At 40.6% G+C, this 24,056-nt stretch overlaps 1 protein-coding gene across 1 annotated transcript; it reads right to left on the bottom strand.

The window, feature by feature from the left end:
• Positions 1 to 1,337: 1,337 nt before the first annotated feature.
• On the bottom strand, positions 1,338 to 23,991 carry PDIA3 (protein disulfide isomerase family A member 3). Its single transcript, XM_082649589.1, has 13 exons — positions 23,685 to 23,991; positions 17,613 to 17,691; positions 15,749 to 15,866; positions 11,069 to 11,176; positions 9,535 to 9,664; positions 5,831 to 5,947; positions 5,394 to 5,519; positions 4,634 to 4,816; positions 3,701 to 3,809; positions 3,024 to 3,152; positions 2,383 to 2,462; positions 1,967 to 2,024; positions 1,338 to 1,754 (listed from the first exon to the last, which is right to left on the bottom strand). The coding sequence occupies exons 1-13, from the start codon at positions 23,849 to 23,851 to the stop codon at positions 1,641 to 1,643; spliced, it is 1,518 nt and encodes a 505-aa protein (XP_082505715.1). The 5' UTR covers positions 23,852 to 23,991; the 3' UTR covers positions 1,338 to 1,640.
• Positions 23,992 to 24,056: the final 65 nt, after the last annotated feature.

Genomic DNA, 24,056 nt, shown 5'->3' with positions numbered 1-24,056 from the left:
CAAACATGGCTAAAAAATTAAAACTGATTGCTTCTGTGTCAAGTTTATGTTTTCCTTGAATCCTCTTACCCTTGGCTGTGTATATGAACCAGTTCTGGGGCTCCCTAAAAATTCAGATCCCCAGATCGCAGCACAGGTCTTATGAATTAGAATCTCCAAGATTATGGTTAGGCATCTTTACTTTTTCAAAGCACTATGGATGATCCTGATATATATTTTGCTAAGTGGCTCTGTCAAATCTTGTAATTCAGTGGTCCCCAACCTTTTCGGCACCAGGGACCGGTTTCATGGAAGACAATTTTTCCACAGACTGGGGCAGTGGGCGGGGGGCAGGGGGCGGGGCCGGTGGTTCAGGCGGTAATGCGAGCGATGGGGAGCGGCAGATGAAGCCTCACTTGCCGCCGCTCACCTCCTGCTGTGCGGCCCGGTTCCTAGCAGGCCACGGACCGGCCCAGGGGTTGGGGACCCCTGTTGAAATTGGTAACTAGAGGATACAGTAGGAATAAAGCTCTCCTTTTCCAAACATGGAGGTTGAGGATCACCTGCAACTGGGGCTATCTGGAATTATCCAGTAACTGAAATCTATAACTGTGGATAGGATTTGGATTTACCCACAAAAAGGAAGAGGGAAACGGTTCAATTCATTTGAACCAAAGATCACACCAGTCGTATCCTTTTCGTTCCTCACTGTTGCATAAGAAAGTGGATGTTTCACTTACAACGAGGAATGATACTGCCTTTCCCAGTTCCACTGGAGAAGGAAGTTAATGACCACACCCTGGGCTTTGGGGGAGAGAGCTGTACCTGGCAGTGTCAGCAATTCTTGAAACAACTTGGATGTAACCCCAACCTGATGCCACACCCACACAGGGCATTTCTGGGCAGAGAATAGCCCTTGGGAGATATAAACATACTCAGCTGCATGGCAAGGATAAACTGCAATCCATCCTTAGGGCATGGGCAGGCCAGAAACAGCCCAACAAGAAAGGTCCCTCACCTGTTCTAATCATCAGGCTAGGGTCCTGTGCAATAAACATGTGAGGATAGAAAGAGATGAAATCTGGAAAGGAATTACAGGTGACAACTGGGTCCACACCCAGTACAGTACAGCTGTATTGACCATTATGGCAGTCACTAGCCCTACATGTGACTGTTTAATAAAAATTTAAAATATGGTTTCTAGCTACATTTCTAATGCTCAATAGCTACAGGTATTGGGCAATGAAGATTATAGAACATTTCTATCATAGCAGAAAGTTCTACTGGACAGTGCTGGTCTAGAGAACCTCTGCTTCCCCACCTCATGGAGAAAAGACAGTATAAAGGGGGCACATTTATTGTCACTGTTCCAAATGTACAAAAAAAATTAGAAAATAACCCCCACCTCAATCCCCCCCCAACATTCCCCCCAACACAAATAATTTTTCCCAAAACCACAAACATAAACTGGTTCTGGTATTCTCATAAACAGTGCAGCTAAGAAACAGTTTAGAGAAAATTTTAACAGGATTCAGATTATATCCATTCTGTCCTCTCAGCCCTGAGAGGTAATAATCCCATACGGGTCCCAGTCCTCCCCAATGGTTTTCCCATCTCTCGTGGAAGAGTCCTTTTACAAAGTGTTGTGTTTGGCTGCTGCTTTAGAGATCCTCCTGTGCCTTCTTCTTCTTCTTGGGTTTTTCTTCTTGAATTACAGGGGGGTTTGTAGCCTCTCGCTTTAGATAGCTAATAAAATCACTTAATTCACGGCCACCCTGAAAACAGAAAGATAACTCTGAAAATTTAACCTTTCAAAGAACTGTGGATTTTCTTTTTCCCCAATAGGAAGACTTGAATTTTTAAAAGCACATTAGCAACCACATATATGGACCATGAGTTGAATTTCCAGTTACATAAACTCAAAGAACTGAATATGTGTCTGTGTGTGTGTGTGTGTATTTGTGGGGAGATGAGACAATGAACTTACTTCATATTTCTTTGGATTCAGTTTCTTATTGGCTGGAGAGAAGTAGATGGTAGGAAAACTGGGAAAAGAAGAAAAGAGTTGCCAAATTTCAGATTCCAGAGTAACTCTGACATACACTTTCCTAATAACTGCTTCTAGGAGTAACTTCTCTTCATGATTTCTAATCTGACCAGATACTATTTTCCATTGGTGGCTACATTACATCCTATCAAAACTCAGAAATATGAAAGCTCACAAGGTCTGTGGCAGCCATGTGGGCCAATGCTGCAGAACTTTAAGCCAGGAAGGCATTGGTGGTTCTGTGCTCAACTGGAATATGAGGACTCTCCAAACTATGCGCAATACAGAAATGGTTTACAAGCTTATTTTTTCCTAGCAGTTACCTAGATACTTTTACTAGTTTTTAATCTACTTACCCTCTGACTTCATATGGAGAAGGCACATCATTGGCTGTGGCATCCATCTTGGCTATGACAATATTTGGGTCTTTTCTGAGCTGTTAATAAAAAGGTTAGATCTTGAAATTTCAAGTTTTCAGTGACTGAGGGACACAGTCAATTTAGGACTTAAAACAACCTCATTCTTTAAAAGCTTGGATAAGTTTTGCTGCTGAGACAGGAAGAGTAGTGATACATGCACACAATATCAAACTTTCCATAAACTTCCCTTTTCTCTCTTGGTTCCCACACATTAAGACTCTATATACAGACACCTTCAAAATTACCTGGCCTAAATAAGATATTATAAGGGCTAAGCCAAGTGATATAAGATGAAGGAACATAATGAATTCATATAAGCCACTATCAAAATTCAGATGCCAGGATCCTTTTAACCACAATCTAGATTGAGTCTGAGGAGTGGAAAGGTAAAGCAGGTATCTGAGGCACTGCACAGGCTCAGAGGGCAGTCAGGAGAAAGTGAGTAAACAGTAGAGAGTTGAAAAAAAATCTACCAGTACTTAGGTTCTGAACTAATAAGGGTAACTAAATAGCCAATGCTGACTATGTATGTAAACTTCCCAACTCAAATTTAACTTCAGAATATGGTTCACACTTACCTTCTCTCCCAGTTCTTTATACTTAGGCTCCAGATTCTTACAGTGACCACACCAAGGAGCATAAAATTCAATCAGCACATCTTTATTTTCATCATTCACTATTTCATCAAAATTCTCTGCTACCACTACCTGGGAAACAGAGAAGATTCTCTAGCTGGTAAGGCAAGTTGAACACATTCATGAGCTATATTTGTTTCTGGACCCAATCCCTCTCAAATTTGTTGTGTTGCCATTAAAAATATGAAACCCAACTCATATTTATAGACTTTATTAAGATATTACCATTCCCCAGAAATCAACTCATTCCCATGTCTGTCACCTGTCAGACTAAGTTCAGGAAGTCACAGGAAACAAGTGCTACCCAACTCTTGCTTAAAATAATCTCAGAACAACAATATTAAAGCTATTCTTAAAACTATTCTATTAGGGGTTAGCTTGCTCTGCCCTGAAGAGTAACCTAGCCCCAATACAAATATCATCAGAAAATTCTACTCCTGCCCCTATTAAGCATAATGAACTCTGACAATGCTTATTTTATGATGAGGGAGGTGAGTACAAACAAAAACAGAAACTGAGTAGCCAACATGGTCTTCACTTAGCACTTCCCAGTATTTTGGGAATAAAGAAATGAGGAGAGACAGCTATGTAGAGGCTTGGGGAAGTTGTGTGCGCCTCACCTTTACGGGCCCATCATTGCTCTCTGGGATAGGCTCAGACTTCAGGTATCTCTTCAGGTTGCCATCAAAGTAATCCTGCAGGAATCTCTCAAGAGCCTTGCCATCGCGCCTGGTATTAGAAAAACAAGGATCAGTTTTGTTAACTTGCTCCCACCACTGAGAAAACTAAAAACCATTTCTTAGAATAGTTTCTACATAGTTTAAATTTCAAGGCTAGGAAGTAACTGGAAGTTTAAAAAAAAAAAAAAGACAGAGCCCTTGTTTCTCAATATGCAGAACTACAGACTGAACAAGAAAGCAACCACCTTCTTGTATTTCTAGTGTGTTCTTTGTGGATTAGAAAGGTCAGAGGAGGAAGAAAACATTGGTCCTTCTGGAAATTCAATTCTGCAAAAGAACCAGGTCCTATTTTGTTGCTCTGGAGAATAATGCCTATCTTTTTTTTTTTTTTACTGATTTCACTCACAGGAAGATTTTCTCTTGTCTTAATCTCCCGAAGTCTCAGAAGGTGATAGCCAAAACTGTCTGGGGTCTTAAGATCTTTCCAATACCCTGAGTTTACTTTAGGCCAATGTGGTATTCCAAGAAGAAAAGACATTCTGTGGGGATGGGAGGGGACTGGGTTGGTCTGAAATTACATCAATCTCAAAGAGACTGTCTAATGTTCTCTATTTACTATTTTTAATGGCAGGGTGGAAAATAATCATGTAAGAATTCCAAGCTGCCATCCTTTTGTTACCTTTCAAAATTTACTAAGAATCATGATCCTTAAATTATCTATAATTAATTGAGAAAAGTGACCGTCATATGTTTTGATTACAAGACCTAGCTTCACATTCCAATGTTCTTCTTTATAAATCCTCAGTAGTGTAAAAGCCTTTAATAGTTTCTTTGCAGAATCAAATCCCAAACCCACGCTAACTTGTAACTCACGAGAACTCCTCCTGCATGACAAACTTCTCTCCTTTTGCAGTTCTGATAGCAACAACAGGAATCTCGCCAGTAGTGCTTTCCAAGCCAAAATCAGAAAGTTCATGGCTAAAGGTTTTGCGGCTAGCTACAGCAAAGTTGAGTTTCTTCCCAGCATCCAGGAATTTCTTTGCCACCATCATCACTCTATAGGAAACAAGAGATATTTATGCCAAGATTATACCAGGGTGGTAAAGCACTTCTAAACCAAGAAGCAAGAGACCAGAAAGCAAAATTTCATAGTCCCTGCAGCCCTCTGGAAACAGTCTGAACTTGTGTCCTTGGGCACTGACATAGGATTATGGTATACTCCAGTGTCTTACTGAACTTCACTGCCAAACTGTTGGTACAGTCCATTCCCACTGAAACTTGTTATATTATATAACTATAAAATATCGCAGGCATAATAACTAACCCAAAAAGAAAATTTATAAGGATAAAATACACTGAGGGTCTCAATGGGCAACAAGGCACAATGTGTTAAAGGACATTTTAGATAACATTTGCATCTTTTATTGTGAGGTCAGGAATCAGCTGTGTCACACGGCAAAGGAACACCTATGGAAGATATGCCTAACAGATTTTGGAAATAGTTTATTTATCCTTACAGCTTCAAATCCCATTTTCTTATCTGTTCTCACATCACACATGGTAATAGGATAGTAAGAAGGAATTGTTTATGCACTGGGTAAACTTATTTACAAAGGGGAAAAATTATTATTACCTGTTTCTCCAGTAGTTGGAACCTTTAGCATTCTTTTCATAGTCCACATCATAGTAGGCCATAAGTAAGTCCTTGCCCTGTATCAAATCTTTATTGTCTTCTGTCATGTGAGGGCAGATACCAAAACTGAAATGATACAATCCATTATCAAATTTGGCTGGTTTATAGCTATGTTATGGAATTATCATAAAGTAACTGACAGCACTTAAAAAGGAAAGAAATGTTCAATATATAGGATAAGTACCGAGTAATGTAACTTATAGGACCACAATAGGAGTTCTAGGACCCAAACATTACTACTTTAATATAAACTCAACTATTATCATTACAATCCCATGAATGAGGCTATTTAATCTAAAACATGGCTCTGCTTAATAACTGAGATAAACAAACTAAAATGAAGCCAAGAAATCCCAAAAGTATAAAGAGGTACTCACATGTTTTCCTGAATAAATTTTTTAATCTTTCCACTGGTCATTTTCTGCTCTGTATATGCCACAGTCCTGTCCTCAAACTTGTTCATCAGATGTGACGGACGAAACAAGGTGATACCCCTTTAGAAAAAAGTCTTAGTAGGTAGACAGCAAAAGAACTGTCTCCCACCTTTTATTTAAAGCTCAGACTATCTACACTTGCTGCCACTTCTAATATCACCATTTAAGCACATAAGGACTCTTTTCTGGGACCACAGCCTTGGCAACATGACCTTCTCATCAACGCTAAGGAGCTAACCACCTTAATTTCAAGTGTAATAATTGGGTATGATGATTTAATAAACCTGGGTTGCAAAGTTAGAATACCTTGGTTCTAATACTTGCTCCACCACTAACTTCAAAGACCTCGGGCCAGGTATCAATTTAATTCTTCTGGGCTTCAGCTTTTACATCAGTACAAAAGGGGGTTAGAGCAGATAATTAATTTCCAAACCTTTAAAAACAAAACCCAACTTACCCCAAAGCCCCAATATGTACAAAAAAATAGAGCAGAACTTGCTCTTATTGGAAGGTACCTTGCCCTGCCAGTCTCATTGAAAATTCAGCTCTCCCATACAGTAAGAAAATTACTTCATTAGAGAAAATATATTTAAGATTCCTCCCAGCTGTAAAAATTCTATAGGTAGGTATATGATTATAGATAATATTTAGCTTGAGTCCATTAAAAATTTTTTTGTTCTAGATTTCTCTATATGAATAAACACAGTTTACAAAGTTTTCTCTTCCTGGTACTACGTTGCCTCTCTCCCTAAACCAAGCTTTCCTCATTCCACCAGAACACTTGAAGGAAATTCCTTCTTTTTTTTTCTTTTAATAAATTTATTTATTTTTGGCTGTGTTGGGTCTTTGTTGTTGTATGCAGGCTTTCTCTAGTTGTGGCAAGCGGGGGCTACCCTTCGTTGAGATGCGCAGGCTTCTCATTGCGGTGGCTTCTCTTGTTGTGGAGCTCGGGCTTGAGGCATGTGGGCTCAGTAGTTGTGGTTCGTGGGCCCTAGAGCGTGGGCTCAGTAGTTGTGGCACATGGCCTTAGTTGCTCCGCGGCATGTGGGATCTTACGGGACCAGGGCTCGAACCCGTGTGCCCTACAGTGGCAGCCGGATTCTTAACTGCTGTGCAACCAGGGAAGCGCCCTTCTTTACTTTCTAACCCTTTGTTCAGCTAAAACTGAACTCAATTTGGTTCTGAGTCACAGGTTTATATCTAGTACAAGCATACCCAGAAAATATCACTATTCTAACTATCAATATCTTGCCTCTTGCTTCTCTTCCATTCCTCCTCCCCACACTATACACACCTGTATACAATTTTATCACTTGTTTTGGGCTAGGTGTCAGCACCTTTAAGTCCTTATATCCCTCTCTCCACTCTTCCAATGTTAACCATTAACTTTATGTCAGTTAAAACACAGGCATTTTCATAGTATACAAGGAAACTACATAGCAAAAAGGGACCTAATATAAACACGCTGGGCAACCAAGAAGGTGACTATGTCACAGATTTTTTTTAGAAGTATAGTTACCAATTTCAGAGCAGTTATTGTCAAAAATTGAAATCAGTTCTAAATGTGATCTTTAATGATGTTATGGCATTGGGGTACACATGAAAAACTTAAGACACCCTTCATATAAGGTCTACACATGAAGAACTTAAGACACCCCTCATATCAGGTCTTCTAAATAAGACTTCTGATCAGAGGCTGAGAGGCCAATTTTTTTTCCTTTTTTTAAAAAAGATTTATTTATTTACTTGGCTGCCCCGGGTCTTAGTTGCAGCACGCGGGATCTTCGTTGCGGCATGTGGGATCTAGTTCCCCAACCAGGGATCAAACCCAGGCCCCCTGGGTTTGGGAGGACAGAGTCTTAGCCACTGGACCACCAGGGAAGTCCCGCTGATAGGCCACTTTTTTTTTTTTTTTTTTTTTTTTTGCGGTACGCGGGCCTCTCACTGTTATGGCCTCTCCTGCTGAGGAGCACAGGCTCCGGACGCACAGGCTCAGCGGCCATGGCTCACGGCCCCAGCCGCTCCGTGGCATGTGTGATCTTCCCGGACTGGGGCACGAACCCGTGTCCCCTGCATCGGCAGGCGGACTCTCAACCACTGCGCCACCAGGGGAGCCCTGATAGGCCACTTTTAATGACAAGTGTGAGAGGCAGACACAGTGAACAAATCTAAGGGTAACAGGCTGATATGTGGTGTGCTTAATGAGCCACAAGTGGCTCCACATCATTTATAGACCTGGTGTCTCTTAATCTAAAAGGCAGTAGAGCCTCATGGTTAAGCCCAACAACGTTGCAGCTAGACCTTCTAGCTGCAAAGGTTCAACCCTGGTTCTGCCATTTACGGCATGTGAAGCTTAACCTCTTTGTGTGCTTTCTCCTCTGTAAATGGAGATAATGACAGCTCTGTCTCAACAATTTGTTAAGAGGATTAAAAGAGTTAACAGTACATGGCACATAGTAAACACTGCATATTTTGTTAAATATAAATAACACTAACCCTTGTCACGCTTTTCTTTTTACTCTATATGCTCACCTTGAGTGATCTCATCTAGTCCTATGGTTTCAATAACCACTTACATGTGGTTGACCTATAAATCTTTTAACTCAGTTGAGAACTTTTCCTGAATTTTAGTCTCATTTATCCAATTGTCCAAAGGGTCTTCACCACCGGGATGTCTCAAAACTACTCAAATTCACTGTGCCAAAATAGAACTCATCATCATTCCCCCCAAATTTGTTTCTCTTCGTCTTCTCATAGCTTGATGATGATTGGCCCAGTTATCCAAGTCTTTAGAAACCTAGACTTACTGTAGATCTGCCCTTTTTCACACTTGGCTAGGGGCCAAATCCTATTGCCTACATTTTTTATACACTCCTTCTTCTTCATTGCCCCTAATACTGCCTTAATTTAGATTCTCAGATGTCACCCTTAGTTTAGCCTCTCTTGACTGCCTTGCCATCCCTCCCCTTTCAAACCACCACTATATGGGTGCCAGTGTCTTTTCCGCTGAAAACACAAAATTAATCACATTACTGTCTAGCTCAAAGTCTTTCAATGGCTCTCAAATATCTAAAAGATAAAATCTAAATTTTTCTGTATGGCACTTAAGGTTTTCTATAATTTGGTCTCTGCTTACCTCTCCAAGCTTACCTTTCACTATGACCTCATCCACGAACAATACTCCAGCAGTACTACAGGTCCCAACACGCTTAGGTTGTTTCACATCTCGGGGCCCTCTCTCCTGCTGCTCTATCTGGAATAATCTTTATCCCCCACCATAACCTGCCTGGAAAAACTTATCTTTCAAGATATACCTCAAAAGTCACCTCCTCTACGACATTTTTTGATACTACTCCCCACCCCACCCCCCCAAAAAAAATCATTCCCGCCTCTGTACTACTGGTACACTCTGCCTAATTTCTACCATAATACATATAATGCTCACTTACACTTGTATTTTTAAATATATTCACTGTCTCCCATTACTAGATGCCCCTCAAAGGCAGCAACAGTTTCCAGAACTTAGCTTACTGCCTAGTATGTGCTCAATAAAGCTTTTGGAAAAACTAGGCTTAAAAACCACCAGTTCACACAACAGCACTTGGTCAAGGTGCACATTTACAAGGGCATTTAACTCAGTTACTTACTCTCCATCATCATCATACTTGTTCACCAGAGACTCAACACTGGTGTGTGCAAATCGGTAGTTATCCCTCAAGTTGCTGGCTGCTTTTAGAAACTCAGAGTGAGCGTCACTGAATAAATCCTTGAAAAAACCTATATAGAAAATGTCAAACACGAAGAAGAAACAGTAAGTGCTGAGACATATTCAAAACTTTGAAATTCTTCTATTTTTTCAAAGTCTTTATCTTATTATGGATAAGCAAAGCAAGATAGATAGGAGGATTGGGTCTGCTTTGCCATGAGTACTGAGGTTATTTGATGAAATATTTAGGATAAGAATTCTTTCTCTACCCTTAAAAAAAAACTTTTTTGAGGAAGCCAAGGGAGAGAATTTGTTAGGGTTCAAGTCTTAATTCTAGTTTTTCACAGTTGAAAAATGTGAGCAAATTGCCTATCTCCTTAGAGTCTCAGGGACTATTTCAGGTGTCAGAGGATTAAATAAGGTAGTATGTCAAAATAAAGTGTAAATTAATTCACCATATTTTTTTCTATGTCTTATTTGTCTTTAGAACTTCAAATCTAGTAAAGTGCCCGAAACCTCAGTGTTTATTAAATGTCTACTTATGGTTAACTCCTTGTAAAATATACAGAATCAATATCCAGATAAGAAGTGACTTTTAGTCAAACTTAAATGATAAACCATCCTCTACTGCCAGAAAGTCAGTTTTATTACAGTAATTAGGAGATTAAGAGAACACACGCTTGTATGTTTAAATTTATTATTATTTTTTTTGCGGTACATGGGCCTCTCACTGTTGTGGCCTCTCCCGTTGTGGAGCACAGGCTCCGGACGCGCAGGCTCAGCGGCCATGGCTCACGGGCCCAGCCGCTCCGCGGCATGTGGGATCCTCTCGGACCGGGGCACGAACCTGTGTCCCCTGCGTTGGCAGGCGGACTCTCAACCACTGTGCAACCAGGGAAGCCCTAAATTTATTTTTTAGTCAAATGTATTATGCATTACATTTAAAACAAAACAAAACAAAAAACACTCAAGATGTAGAATGTGTTTAATTGGCTCAAGTTATTTTAAAAATAATGACATATTGCAACACCCAAGAAAGCAAAGATTGCTGTAAAAACATACACAAATCCTAGCAATTTGATCTTAAATTGTAAATTCTCCTACAACTATGAAAATAGCAGACACAGAGGTTTATCATTTACTTATATCCTCCCACCTTAAAACCCCATTTTCAGTTTTAAGTACTCTATTATTTGAGTTAAATCTCAGGAGTTTAAGAAGTGATAGGAAAAACTGAAGCTATTCCTATTTTCTTTAATTGACATTAAATCTTTACACCTGAAAGAATACCAGGCCACTCAAATAAAACACCAATTTTTTTCTACATTATAGTAATGCTGACCTAATTTTGTGAGTTGTCTTTTCAGCTGCCCCCAAGGTTTCCCAAACAGTTTTAACTTCATTGTTTACTCAGACATAGAGGGCTTTTGAAACCATGTTGATGATTTTGTGGCATAATCAAATTTGCTACTCACCCACCACAGAAGCATCTTTATCACTAATGAACTTTTCAAATTCTTCCTCAGTCCTGAGACCAACTGAAGCTGGTCCAGCCTGCTTCTTCAGGTGGCTGACAATTCCATCTTAAAAGACAAGATGAAAGATTATAGCAACACAAATTTATAATTTTTGAAAAGGTAATCATTCACATGATTTAAAGTTTAAAAAGTTCAAAAGCATATACAATGAAGTTTTCTTCCTATCCTTCTCCTTGTGACCCAGTTTCTTCCCTATAGGATAACATTTCAGTTTTTTGTATATCTTTCCAGACATATTATTCACAAACAAGCAATTACATATTTATTCTTTTCTTTTCTCCTCAAATGGCAGCACACACATATGCTGTTCTGTATTTTGTTTTTGTCATTTAACACAGTTTAGAGATAATTTATGTCCATATACATAATGAACTACCTCAATCTTCTTTATAGCCACATGGTGTTTCATTGTATGGATGTACCACAATTTATTTAACCAGCCACAACTGATGAACATTTGTTTCCAATTTCTTGCTACTGTAAATGATTCTGCAATAAACAACCTTGTACTAGCATCATTTTACACATGACTGAGTGTACCTGTAGGGTAATTTCCTAAAAGTGGATTCACTGGGTCAAAGAGTACATGCATTTATAACTGTTTAACTGCCCCCCCCAAAGAGACTGTACTTATTCATATCCCTGCCAGTGATGCATTAAAGTGTTTATAACAATACAGATAATACCTTTGTGCATGTTGTTCTCTGCCTAGAACAATCTTTCCCCAGATATCCACCTGGCTTCCTTCCTCACCTCCTCCTTTAGGTCTTAACTCAAAATGTCATCTTCTCGGGACCTCCCTGGTGGCCCAGTGGTTAAGAATCAGCCTGCCAATGCAGGGGACACAGGTTTGAGCCCTTGTCCGGGAAGATCCCACATGCCACGGAGCAACTACGTCCGTGAGCCACAACTACTGACCCTGTGCTCTGGAGCCCGCAAGCCACAACTACTGAGCCCACGTGCCAATTACTGAAGCCCGTGCGCCTAGAGCCCATGCACCGCAACAAAAGAAGCCACCGCAATGAGAAGCCTGCACACCGCAACGAAGAGTAGCCCCCGCTCGTTGCAACTAGAGAAAGCCCGCACACAGCAACAAAGACCAAATGCAGCCAAAAATAATAAATAAAAACAAACAAACAAAAAAGTCATCTTCTCAAGGAAGCCTTCCCTAACCATTCCTTGTAAACTAAAACCTATTCAACCCCCAACACTCCCTTATCGCCTGCTTTATCTTTCTTACAGCACATTTCACCCATCTAATACTCTATCTTTATTTATTTTTGTCTGTTTTGCTGATATATACCTAATACCTAACACATAACAAGTTCAAGAAATATCCATTTTGCAAATGAATTAAACAAACAAATCCTTTATTCTTAAGTGGCAGTGTCACATGTAGCCTTGCATTTTAAAAGTAGAAAATGCAGTGCCTTGGCTATCTTGTTTCAGGGTTTAACTATATACAGGTCAAACTATGCCACGACCCAGATCCACCCAAATCACATTTTCCTATTTAGGTGAAATGCGCTAGGTAAGTAAAACTGTTTAAAAATAATAATCACATACAAAAACACAAAAAATCTTTTATCCTTTAAGTCTAGTTGACAGACCATTATTCTATTTTCTTCTGGGCTCCGTGCTACACCTCTCCCACCCCTTTCTCTTCTGAGAACTCTAAGGATTTGCTGACCGACTGAGACAGAGTACTGTTTAACTGTTTCAACATGATTGAGTCTATTTTGCTTCTTTTAGAGGTTTTTCTTTCCTTCTCTCCATTCATGATTTTTTTTCCTCTTAAATGTTTTCCTCAACTCCTCACAGAGGAGGGGTTGTGTCAATAGGTAAATTGATATCGGATATGAATTTTTTGGCCTGCAAGGGGACTGTAATTACTATATCACAATATAAATTATTATAGAGAACTTTACCTCAGGGCTATGATGAAAAGTGTTACGTTTCTCCCTGAGTATTTAAAATTCTCTGGAAGGTATAAAGGGAGGGCTGAGTAACCAGTTGAAGCAGGAAGGCAAACAGCATAGTTCGTAGAATACATGAATAAAATAATCCATCTTAAGTAGCCAAACATCTGATCACCTAGTCAGATGCTGAGAAATACTTGAGTTTAAGAAATCTATGTACAGCCCAAGTGAGATTATCTGCGTAGCAGCAGTCTGGTTGGGTTCACATACAATATAGTTTAGACCTAAGTCCAGAGAAAAACATATCAATAATTCTAACTGCTAACTCTACCCTGAGCTAATAAAATCTGAATCGTAACATGTGTTCATTAATGCTTTTAAGATCAGGAAAAAAAAATGAATATTTTACCTTTTGTTCTTAGACATATCAAATTTTGAGTGTTGGCTAAATGACCTCAGTTGGGCCAAAATATTTATTCATGCATTGAAGAGTTATTATCTACTACATGTGGAGAACCTAGGTACTGGGGATAGAGTAATAAATAAACCAAACAAGGTCTCTGATCTTTTGGAGCTTACAATATAAGTAAATCTCCAAATAAATCCCCAAATAAATAATATAATAAATCTTCAAATAAGTAAACAATTTAAAATATCAGATAGTAACCAGTGCTATGCAGAGAATTAAGAGGATGGTAAGAGTATGACTGGGTGGCTACCTTAGGTTTGGTGGCCTGGGAAAGCATCTGGAAGAATTTTTTTTTTTTTGGGGGGGGGGCCGTGCTGCACAGCTTGTGTGATCTTAGTTGCATGACCAGGGATCGAACCTGGGCCACTGCAGTGAAGCGCCGAGTCCTAACCACTGGACCGCCAGGGAATTCCCTGGGAGGTGAAATTTAAGCCAGGATCTGAATGAAAAAAAGGAGCAAGCATGCAAACATGGGGGAAGATCATTTCAGGCTGTGGACACAGCTAGGGCAAAGGTTCTAAAGTGAAATAGTCTTAAGTCTTAATAGTCTTAAGAGTTAGACAGGAGCCATCTTATGTACAGCTTTGTATACGGGTATCAATCACATATGCTGAAAAAATTCCACATCACCTAAAATGCCCAAACTGAACGAACCCCTTTCCTCTCACCTTTTCATAATAAAAAGGTAAAATATGCCTAATTATTTGATAGACTCAAGATAAAACTATCCAAAACATACTTTCTCATTAATTATGGGCCCTATGTAGAGGGCCAGCCCACTTACTTCCCAAACTTCACCTGTCATCCTTGCTAATTATATTCCAGCCACAAGGTCTTTCTGTCCCTTGAACATATCAAGCTCAGTTATGCCTTAGGGTCTTTTTGTACCTGTTTTCCTTCTGCCTGGAGAGCTCAGGTCCACATCTTCTCATGGTTAGCTCCTTCCTATCATTCAGGTCTCAGCTCAAAGGTTACTTCCCTGATCACTCATAATGTGGTACTCCCAACCCCAATCACTATCACATCAGTTTTATTTTTCTCCTCTAATGCTCTTATCACTAACTGAATTTATCTTATCCACATATATTATTGACATTAAAAATTTTTAAATTGTGGTAAAATATACATAACATAAAATTTACCATCTTAACCATTTTAAAGTATACAATTCTGTGGCATTAAGTACATTCACATTGTTGTACAACCAATCTCCAGTACTGTTTTCCTTTTGCAAAACTGAAACTCTATTCATTAAGCAACTCCCCACAGCCCTTGGGAACCACATTCTACTTCTATCTCTGTGAAACTGACTAGGAATCTCATATAAGTGGAATGACACAGTATTTGTCTTTTTGTACTGGCTTATCTCACTTAGCATGTCTTCAAGGTTCACCCATGTTGTAGCACATCAGAACTTCCTCTTTAAGGCTGAATACTATTCCACTGTATTATATACAATTTACATATAATTAATTATTATTAATATACTACATTTTGTATATTCATACACCCACTGATGGGACACTTGGGCTGCTTCCACCTTTTTGCTATTGTCAATAATGCAGCTATAAACATGGGTATACAAATATCTCTTCCAGACTCTGCTTTTAATTCTTTTAGGTATATACCCAGAAGTGGAATAGTGGATCATACAATAATTCTATTTTTTTTTTTTAGGATACACCATTCTGTTTTCCATAGCAGCTGCATGCACCAGTTTATGTAAGTCCACAACAACAGTGCAGAAGGGTTCCAATTTCTCCACCTCCTTGCCAACACTTGTTCTTTTTTCTTTTTTTTTTCTTTATAGTAGTCATCCTAATGGATGTGAGGTGGTTATCTATATATATTTTTAAACTTGTGTGTTGCCTTCTTCTCTTCATCTCCCAGAATGTAAGCATCACGAGAGTAGGAACCTTGTCTGTTTTATTTATCAATAAATTCTGGGCACCTAGTATATCTGGAATATCTGGCACAGAGTAAGTACTGAATAAGTATTTGTCAAATAAAACAATGCTAGTAAACCTTATAAATCAAGTTCAAGTATTTTCTACATTACTTACATAATCTGTTCAGTTAGAGAAGTCTTTTGTTAGCTTCCAAACTGACCTCTTAGGTGAGGAATTTTTAAGACTTAAAGTATCTTGTATAGAAAATGTCAGGTTCCCACTACAAAGAACAGGGTACTTAAACAGATCCAGTTTCCAGAATGTAATCCAGGATCCTTACCAGCAGTCCTTGGCCCATCATAAGCACCTGCTTCTTCACCATCTCTAAATATCTTCAGGGTTGGATATCCACTCACTCCATACTTATTACAGGTGTTTGTGTTGGCAGTACAATCAACCTAAAGATTAAAATACATGAACCACTTGTTATCCAAAAGCCTGCTGCAGGCTCTTCCTATATTCCCAAAATATTAAAAGTGGTCAAATCAAAATATCAAGCAATTTTTGACACATCCTACAGAATATTAGATTTTAAAGGCAGACTGGTGCTTGGCTAGCTACCTCAGAACCACCTAAGGAACTCTAAAATTTAGATTCCTGGGCCTCATACAAGATGCACAAATGACTATTTAAATTCTGCCCTTAGAGTCTCTATTGTCTAAAGCAGTGTTCTCCACCTTTTTCCTGCCCCTCAGAATATGCAAAGGATAAATCACTTAAATCAGAAATAGTGGCTTACTTTGATAATGATTATAATCAGTGGGATGTATCAATGTATACCCCTTAGGTGGGTTGCGGTATATTTGATTTGGCAAGTCACCTACGGTTACTAGCAAAGGTACTGATACTTAAACATGCTCCCTGAGCTTAGTCTTGAATCTGGGCTAAACTATAACATGATAGATCTAGTGAGACCTATCAGGAAGAAGAAAAACAACTTCCATCTATTTAGCCACTTATTCGAAACTAGGTAATGCCATCAGCACTTTGCATGTATTATCTCATTAATCTTCATAAGATTCTGAGGTATGATCCCAATACTTTAACATAAATTAAAGTTCAGAAAAGTAATGCATCTATAGTAACAAAGATTATAGCTACATGAAGCAGGAACAAAATCATGACTGAACTCTTTTTTTCTATGGCAAGCTGCCACAGAACATCAGGATTAAAAATAGTTTTCAAAAACAGTCCTGGGCTTCCCTGGTGGCGCAGTGGTTGAGAGTCCGCCTGCTGATGCAGGGGACACGGGTTTATGCCCTGGTCCGGGAAGATCCCACATGCCGCGGATTGGCTGGGCCCATGAGCCATGGCCGCTGAGCCTGAGCGTCCGGAGCCTGTGCTCCGCAACGGGAGAGGCCACAACAGTGAGAGGCCCATATACCGCAAAAAAAAAACCCCAAAACCCCAAAACAGTCCTATATATGTATGAACTATTTATCTGAGGCTGGCCGAGATGTGAACTTTTAGACCGGAGCAACTAGGGGTTTACTACATAAAATTCGGGAAGCATTAGTTTGACTGTAAAAGCAAATACTAAGTTTACAGTTGACCCATTAGTTAATACTTACCAACATCCTCTTGTCATCTTCCTATTCCCATCATTGTGAATAGCGTATAGTAATTTAGGGAACTCATTCACTCATTGATAATTTTCATCTAAACTTGACTATTGTAATTTTACTTTCCATGTTTGCCCCCCCCCTTTTTTTTTTTTTTGCTGTACGCGGGCCTCTCACCGCCGTGGCCTCTCCCATTGCGGAGCACAGGCTCCGGACGCGCAGGCTCAGCGGCCATGGCTCACTGGCCCAACCTCTCCGCGGCATGTGGGATCCTCCCGGACCGGGGCACGAACCCCTGTCCCCTGCATCAGCAGGCGGACTCTCAACCACTGCGCCACCAGGGAAGCCCCCCCTTAATTTTTATTTACCATATATTTTACTTCTTTCTTATGCCAGCATTTCCCTTAGTTTCACTACTTGTAATCTTTTGAAACCGTAATTAAGTCAGTTGTGTATCTGCCCAGAAACTAGTGTTCCCTCTTCTCCTTAGCACTGTAAGAATAAAGAAAATCAATGTTAATTTTTACCTACTACTATTTAAAATACCTCATTTCCTTTAATGAAGAATCCATCTATACTCACCTTTGCTAATGGGACTATTCCTTTTAATCTGGTAGCTGCAGCTTCATATTCTGGGGCAAGCTTTTTGCAGTGTCCGCACCTATACAGATATGTTGAAGAAAAAAGGCAAATATATCCTGTAAGTTTGTTAATTTTGTTTCTCTGGGAAGAATCTCAAATTATAATACCACTTTTGACTAGTAGCTGCTTCCAAAAGGAAAAACATCACCTGAACAACATCCAGTACTGATAAGGTAAATCAGAGCTCTCAGAGGTAAAGCTACCTTCTCTAGCCTGAGGTCAACTCTATAGGACTGGCTCAGTCCAGAGCAGCATCTATGTTCTCAAAAGTGCAATGGGGTGGCGATGGCGGGGGTAAATTAGGAGTCTGGGATTAACATATACACGTTACTATATATAAAATAAACAAGGACCTAGCACAGGGAACTATATTCACTATCCTGTAATAACCTATACTGGAAAAGAATCTGATAAAGAATAGATATATATATATATGTATAACTGAATCACTTTGCTGTACACCTGAAACTAACACAGCATTGTATATTAACTATACTTCAATTAAAAAAAAAGATTAAAAAAGTACAATTGAGCCCTGAAAACTGTAGTCAGAAGTATAAGCCACATTAAAGAGGGAAAGGGCTCAAGCCCTTTTGACAAATTAATGAGGATAAAATAAAGGGCAAGACAGCAATAATCCCATTCCTGGTAGCATTTCCTAAAGGAAGGTACGTATTTTTCCTTAGAAAACCAGCACTGTGGTTCTTAAAAATATAGTGGTTGAAACCTTGTAAGGTCCCAAGTATGATATTAACTCTTTAAGAGTCACGATCAAGTACTTTTTCTCCATTCCTTGAATATGACTCTTTGACCAGAAACCCAGTTTGAGGGGGGTCAGTCGAATAAGGCCCAAAAGGTGCTCATTTGATATACTTTAGCAGCTCGATGGAGGCTTTTTTCCTTCTCAGCTGAGTTTCAACATAGTGTGAGAATGACATATTTAAGACAGTAAGCTTGATTTTTACAGCTACACAGTTCACCTGACTAGAACTACTGATGAAGATAAAGCATTATGTCAGTTAGAATATTTTCCCATAGGGCCATCATAAACACCTGTTCCTCTGCCCAGAAAGCCCTAACAGTCCCACAGGCACACTGTACATGCAATGTGGGTAGGGGCTTATCAGTACGCAACTAGCACCAGCTATGTATCATCTCTTCAAAAGCCAACGACTTGCAGAAGGATCACTGGGAGAACGTGATTAGTTCTGTGACCTCCTCACAGACAGCAAATATAGAATTAGAAAACAGAAGGAAGGAAACACAGAAGAAATTTGAGCTGACATTTCATAGCCGAAGTCTCAAAATTTATTTTATTAAGTAATGGATGGGTAAGTAACTTAGAAACATTCTGCCCCCAAAACTTGTTTAAAACAAAGAATTCTAAGAATTTATATTCTTCTAGGTCTTTAGAAGTCCTATTCAAAAATAATCATTAGAAAGCTTAACTGAAAGAGTGATATAAAAAAAGACTATAGTATTAGATGTTGCTTAGGGTCACATACATATTTACTAAAAGTATAAAAGAACCAAATGATAAAAACCAAATTCAGGATGGCCAGTGTGTAAGATGGGGAAGGGGTACACAAGGGACTTCAACTGTACTGGCTTTATTTTTTAGACTGGGTGGTGAATAAATGGTATTCCTTATACTGTGTTTCACAGATGCACCTTTTACCATATCTGAAATTGGGATGTGTCTTGCAATCGTTGTCATAGTTTCATTGGTAGCATTTCTCTCTTCATGAGACATAAAATATATTCATTATATCTTCTGTATTCCATAGTAAATTAAAAATTCATGTACGTGGGTTGTAACAAAACTACACAAATTCCAATTGATTTAATAAAATAACCAATTTATCTAATAAACCTAAGCTTTTGGGAACATAAGGGTGCAAAGGTTAAAAATGAATGTGTGTTAAAGAGAGTAAGAATTGGATCTGGGCCTTAAAGGTTTAAGGCTTCAGACAGGATGGGGTAGGGTATTTTAGAGAAGGGGAATAGTAGAGCAACGTTAAAATTACTAGTGAGAATGATGCATTCAAGAGAACTATGGAGACTTCCCTGGTGGTCCAGTGGTTAAGAATCCGCCTTCCAGGCTTCCCTGGTGGCACAGTGGTTGAGAGTCCGCCTGCCGATGCAGGGGACACGGGTTCGTGCCCCGGTCCGGGAAGATCCCGCATGCCGCAGAGCAGCTGGGCCCGTGAGTCATGGCCCCTGAGCCTGTGCGTCTGGGGGCCTGTGCTCCGCGGTGGGAGAGGCCACAGCAGTGAGAGGCCCGCATAGCGCAAAAAAAAAAAAAAAAGAAAAAGAAAAAAAAAGAATCCGCCTTCCAATGCAGGGGACGTGGGTTCGATCCCTGGTTGGGGAACTAATCCCACATGTCGCAGGGCAACTAAGCCCGCGTGCTGCAACTACTGAGCCCGTGCGCTCTGGAGCCCACGCGCCGCAACGAAGAGCCAGAGCAGCCAAAAAAAGAGAAAAAAAGAAAAGTAATTAGGAATAAATTTATCAAGAGAGGCATAAGAACTGTACACTGAGAATTACAAAATAATGGTTAAAAAAACAGAACTATGAAGGGCTTTTTTTTTTGGTTAAGAGATAATAAATGTGTTAAATGTATTAAGAGATTTCTGTTGAATACGTATGTAGTAATTGTTAAGAAGACAGACAACAGATTTAAGAAGTTTCACCTCAACTACCTTTAAACACCTGAAAAGAAAAAAAAATAGTACAAAATAATTAGGCCAGACCAGTTGGTCTCAAAACAGATGCATATAAAAATATCCATTAAGCATTAAAAAAAAAAAAAAAAGGGGGACTTCCCTGGTGGCACAGTGGTTGAGAATTCGCCTGCCAATGCAGGGGACACAGGTTCCCCTGGTCCAGGAGGATCCCACATGCCACAGAGCAACTAAGCCCATGTGCCACAACTACTGAGCCTGTGCTCTAGAGCCCACGAGCCACAACTACTGAGCCTGCATGCCACAACTACTGAAGCCCACGTGCCTAGAGCCCGTGCTCCACAACAAGATAGGCCACCGCAATAAGAAGCCTGTGCATCGCAACGAAGAGGAGCCCCCGCTTGCACCAACTAGAGAAAGCCCACGTACAGCAACGAAGACCCAACGCAGCCAAAAATAAATAAAATTAAATAAATTAAAAAACAAAACAAACCAAAAAGACTTGTGTGCCTAGGCCCCACCCTGGGACTTACTGAATGATTCCTCTAGGAATCCAGGAGATAACCAGAGGTGTTAGAGGGAGTGTGTGTAAGTGGCAAGGCTGGGACTGAAAACCATTGCCTTAAGCATTGTTAATATCCACAACATCATCAAACGTCCAAAGGGAGGACCTGTCTAACAAGTTCCAATAAGGCTGGAGGAGATTGTCCTCTTTAAATTCACCAGGAATGGAATTTAGGTGGATTTTGAAGGTGATCATCAAGTTTTACCACTACTTCTTTCACCTACTACTAGATAATACTAAAACACAAATAATCCCATGCAGGGATGGCACCTTCAGGGATGGCACCCAGCAGTTAATAATGACTCCCAACATATACTCACCCAACAATCATTACTTCATCCCTGTCATGTGCCTCATGCTACTTTAGCCTCTGATAGAAGAAAAACTGATATAGTCCTTTCCCTGTAGGAACATCAGTCTGGCAGGGGTGATAATATTATTAGGTCCCAATAGAGAGGAGGGAACAACCACTTAGTTGTTCAGGGAAGGAAGAAATCACTTTTGAGCTAAATCTTGTTGAAAAGATCAACTGGGGGTTGGGAGGGGAGGGAATTCCAAGTAAAGGAATCAGTATGTATAAGAAGAAATATTAAATATTCCATTTTATACTATCCACGTAGTCTTTTTCTATACTCTAGAAACACTGTGTATCAAATATCAATTAATACTACTGTCCTAGAGGGCAGGGCACAAATCTACAACACAGGTAGATGCTGAAGACTTAAGACTGACTAGTAAATATTCAGAAATTATCACAAACATTTAAATATTTCTATTTACTTCCAGAGAAATTCAGATACTCCCATTCTTACAAACTATATAGATGATTGACTCCATAATGGAAATATTAGTCTACAGAGTCAGCTGTAAAGAAATCTTTCACTTTCACTTGTAAAATGAAAGTGGAAAAAATACCCTAAAACAAATGAGAAAAACAACTTGTTCAAAATGGGTCCATTTTACTTTTAATAAGGATTCTTTAACTCTTCCTATCTAACTTATAACAGGAGTACAAGGCAGTTAGAGAGCATTTCCAGCTGAGATATTAATAAATAAAAGAGTTGAATGTGGAGAAATAAGGACATCATCAACAGACTTCCTTGATTCCAAATTACTCATTCAGAAAACTGATCCTTCTTGTAGGCATTGTGGAGGATGACTTTACCTTCCAGACCAATTACATGGAGAACCACAGCAGTGATCCACCCAACTTTAGGGATACTTTAGTGCATGATGGGATATGTAGTTTTTAGGAAGCACATGCAACAATTTAAAGTAGCATAGATCACTTTCAATCGGGGGAAAAAAATCTGCTTTAAACTAATAGTCTAATAGCCCACAATTCTCCAGCAATTCACTTCATGTGGACCCCTGTAGTCACAGAGGCACCTCCCAGTTTTGATACAACTCCATACAGCCATTCTAATTACAGTAACACCCCCTCAAAGCTAACAGCATGGTTACATGATTGGGAAGAGTTGTTTCTAAGAGAATGTGATTTCTAGTGACGTGTAAAGACCACCTATGATGTGTAATCAGTACTGCCAGTTAGTCGCGGTAATGCCCTGGATGCAAAACCTGTCAGAAGCTGAAAACAAAATGTGCTGCCTCTAAGCACACCCTTCTGGCTCAGGTGGTCTTCATTACAGGACTTCTAGTGTAACCCTCAAGTCAGCTGAGCCCCTGCAGAGTGAAGACCAGAGTTAGAAGCAAGTGAAAGTTATCCACTAACTTTCTTTTACTGAGACTTTTGAATACAAATAGTTTTTAATTAAGGGTCACTGTGGCAGGAGAAAACTTAAGTACTGTAATTAGCGTGGTTATACTGAGCTGTCCCCAGCGTTAAGATAATCATTGTCTGCTATGGTAAAGATGTGGGAGTTAAAAAAAAAATGACAACGCTCAGGTTTACTGAGTCAGATATCCTATTTGCTCTTTCCCCACTCCCACCCCACCCCCAGCTTTTTATTTCCAGTTAGTTCTATCCTAAGTAATTTACATCCTAGTTCAGTTAAAGCACTCTCAAATGGAGTATTTCTCCAACACTGATTACTTTCTCACTGGGGTCTTCTTTGGCATTTTTCAGAAATCCTAATTAAAACTGACCATTTAGACAGATCCTGACGGAATTACTCGGTTCACCTACTCTTTTTAACGGAATTCTGATGGTGCTGAGAAATGATCAGTTTAATGGAGAAGGTGTGCACCTGGCGATGGACAAATAACTGCCTTCCTTAAGAGAGCACTTATGACCATTCTGCAGCCACTCTGACCTTGGCTAGAAACCAACGGCTGCGTGGGGCAAGAAGAAAGGAAGTATCCTGGGGGCCCACGGCCTCTGCACTTGGTGAAACGTTGGCTTCCAATATAAGGCCTTGAGATGCCTCGTCTATAGAATGGAAAACAGTAAAACGGACTCACCCAGAAACTCTAAAGATACCAGTCGAGGGAGGATGGGGTGCAAGGGGTGAAACCCTCTGCAGATAGGAAGTGCCGCAGGAGCACCGAGGTAAGGATGTGGCCCTGCGCGAGAGGGGCCTTCGCGTTCTCCTTCTCGGATCTCGCTCCCAGGCCATCAGTACCGACGTCTCCGCTCTCCGCGAGGCAGCTCGGCTCCCCGGTGGGTGGAAAACCTGCCGGCCTCAGCCGGGCTCGGGGGAACGATGGAGGGCGCCGGCGCTGCGTAGGCCCTACCGTCCCCGCGCCTTCGCCCCCTGCCCACCCGGCCCTCCCTCTCCCGCCCCGGCTAAATGGCCTCACCAGGGGGCGAAGAACTCGACGAGCATGAGGCCTGCAGAGCCCGTGTCGGAGATGCGACTCTCGAAGTTGTCGTCCGTGAGTTCCAGCACGTCAGAGGCAGCGGCGAGGCGGGCCGCGGCGAGGAGCAGCGCCAGGCCCGGGAACAGCGCTAGGCGGCGGAGGCGCATGGCGACTAGGTGAAGCGGCGGCGGCCAGGAGGGTCAGGGTTCGGCGGGGACTGCGGAGGCCAGGCAGAGAACCACGAGCCTTCAGGCTGCGCTCGCGCGTCTGGCCCAGTCGGCCCCGCAGCCGGAGGTCCCAACCCCCCAGCCCGGCTCGGGCCGCAGTGTGGCAGCCGCCGATTGGCTGTGCGGCGCCTGCGTCGGGCGGGCG

Source organism: Grampus griseus, assembly GCF_964374135.1.
Source record: "Grampus griseus genome assembly, chromosome: 2".
NCBI lineage: Eukaryota > Metazoa > Chordata > Mammalia > Artiodactyla > Delphinidae > Grampus > Grampus griseus.
This window is presented reverse-complemented; position numbering and strand designations above follow the sequence as displayed.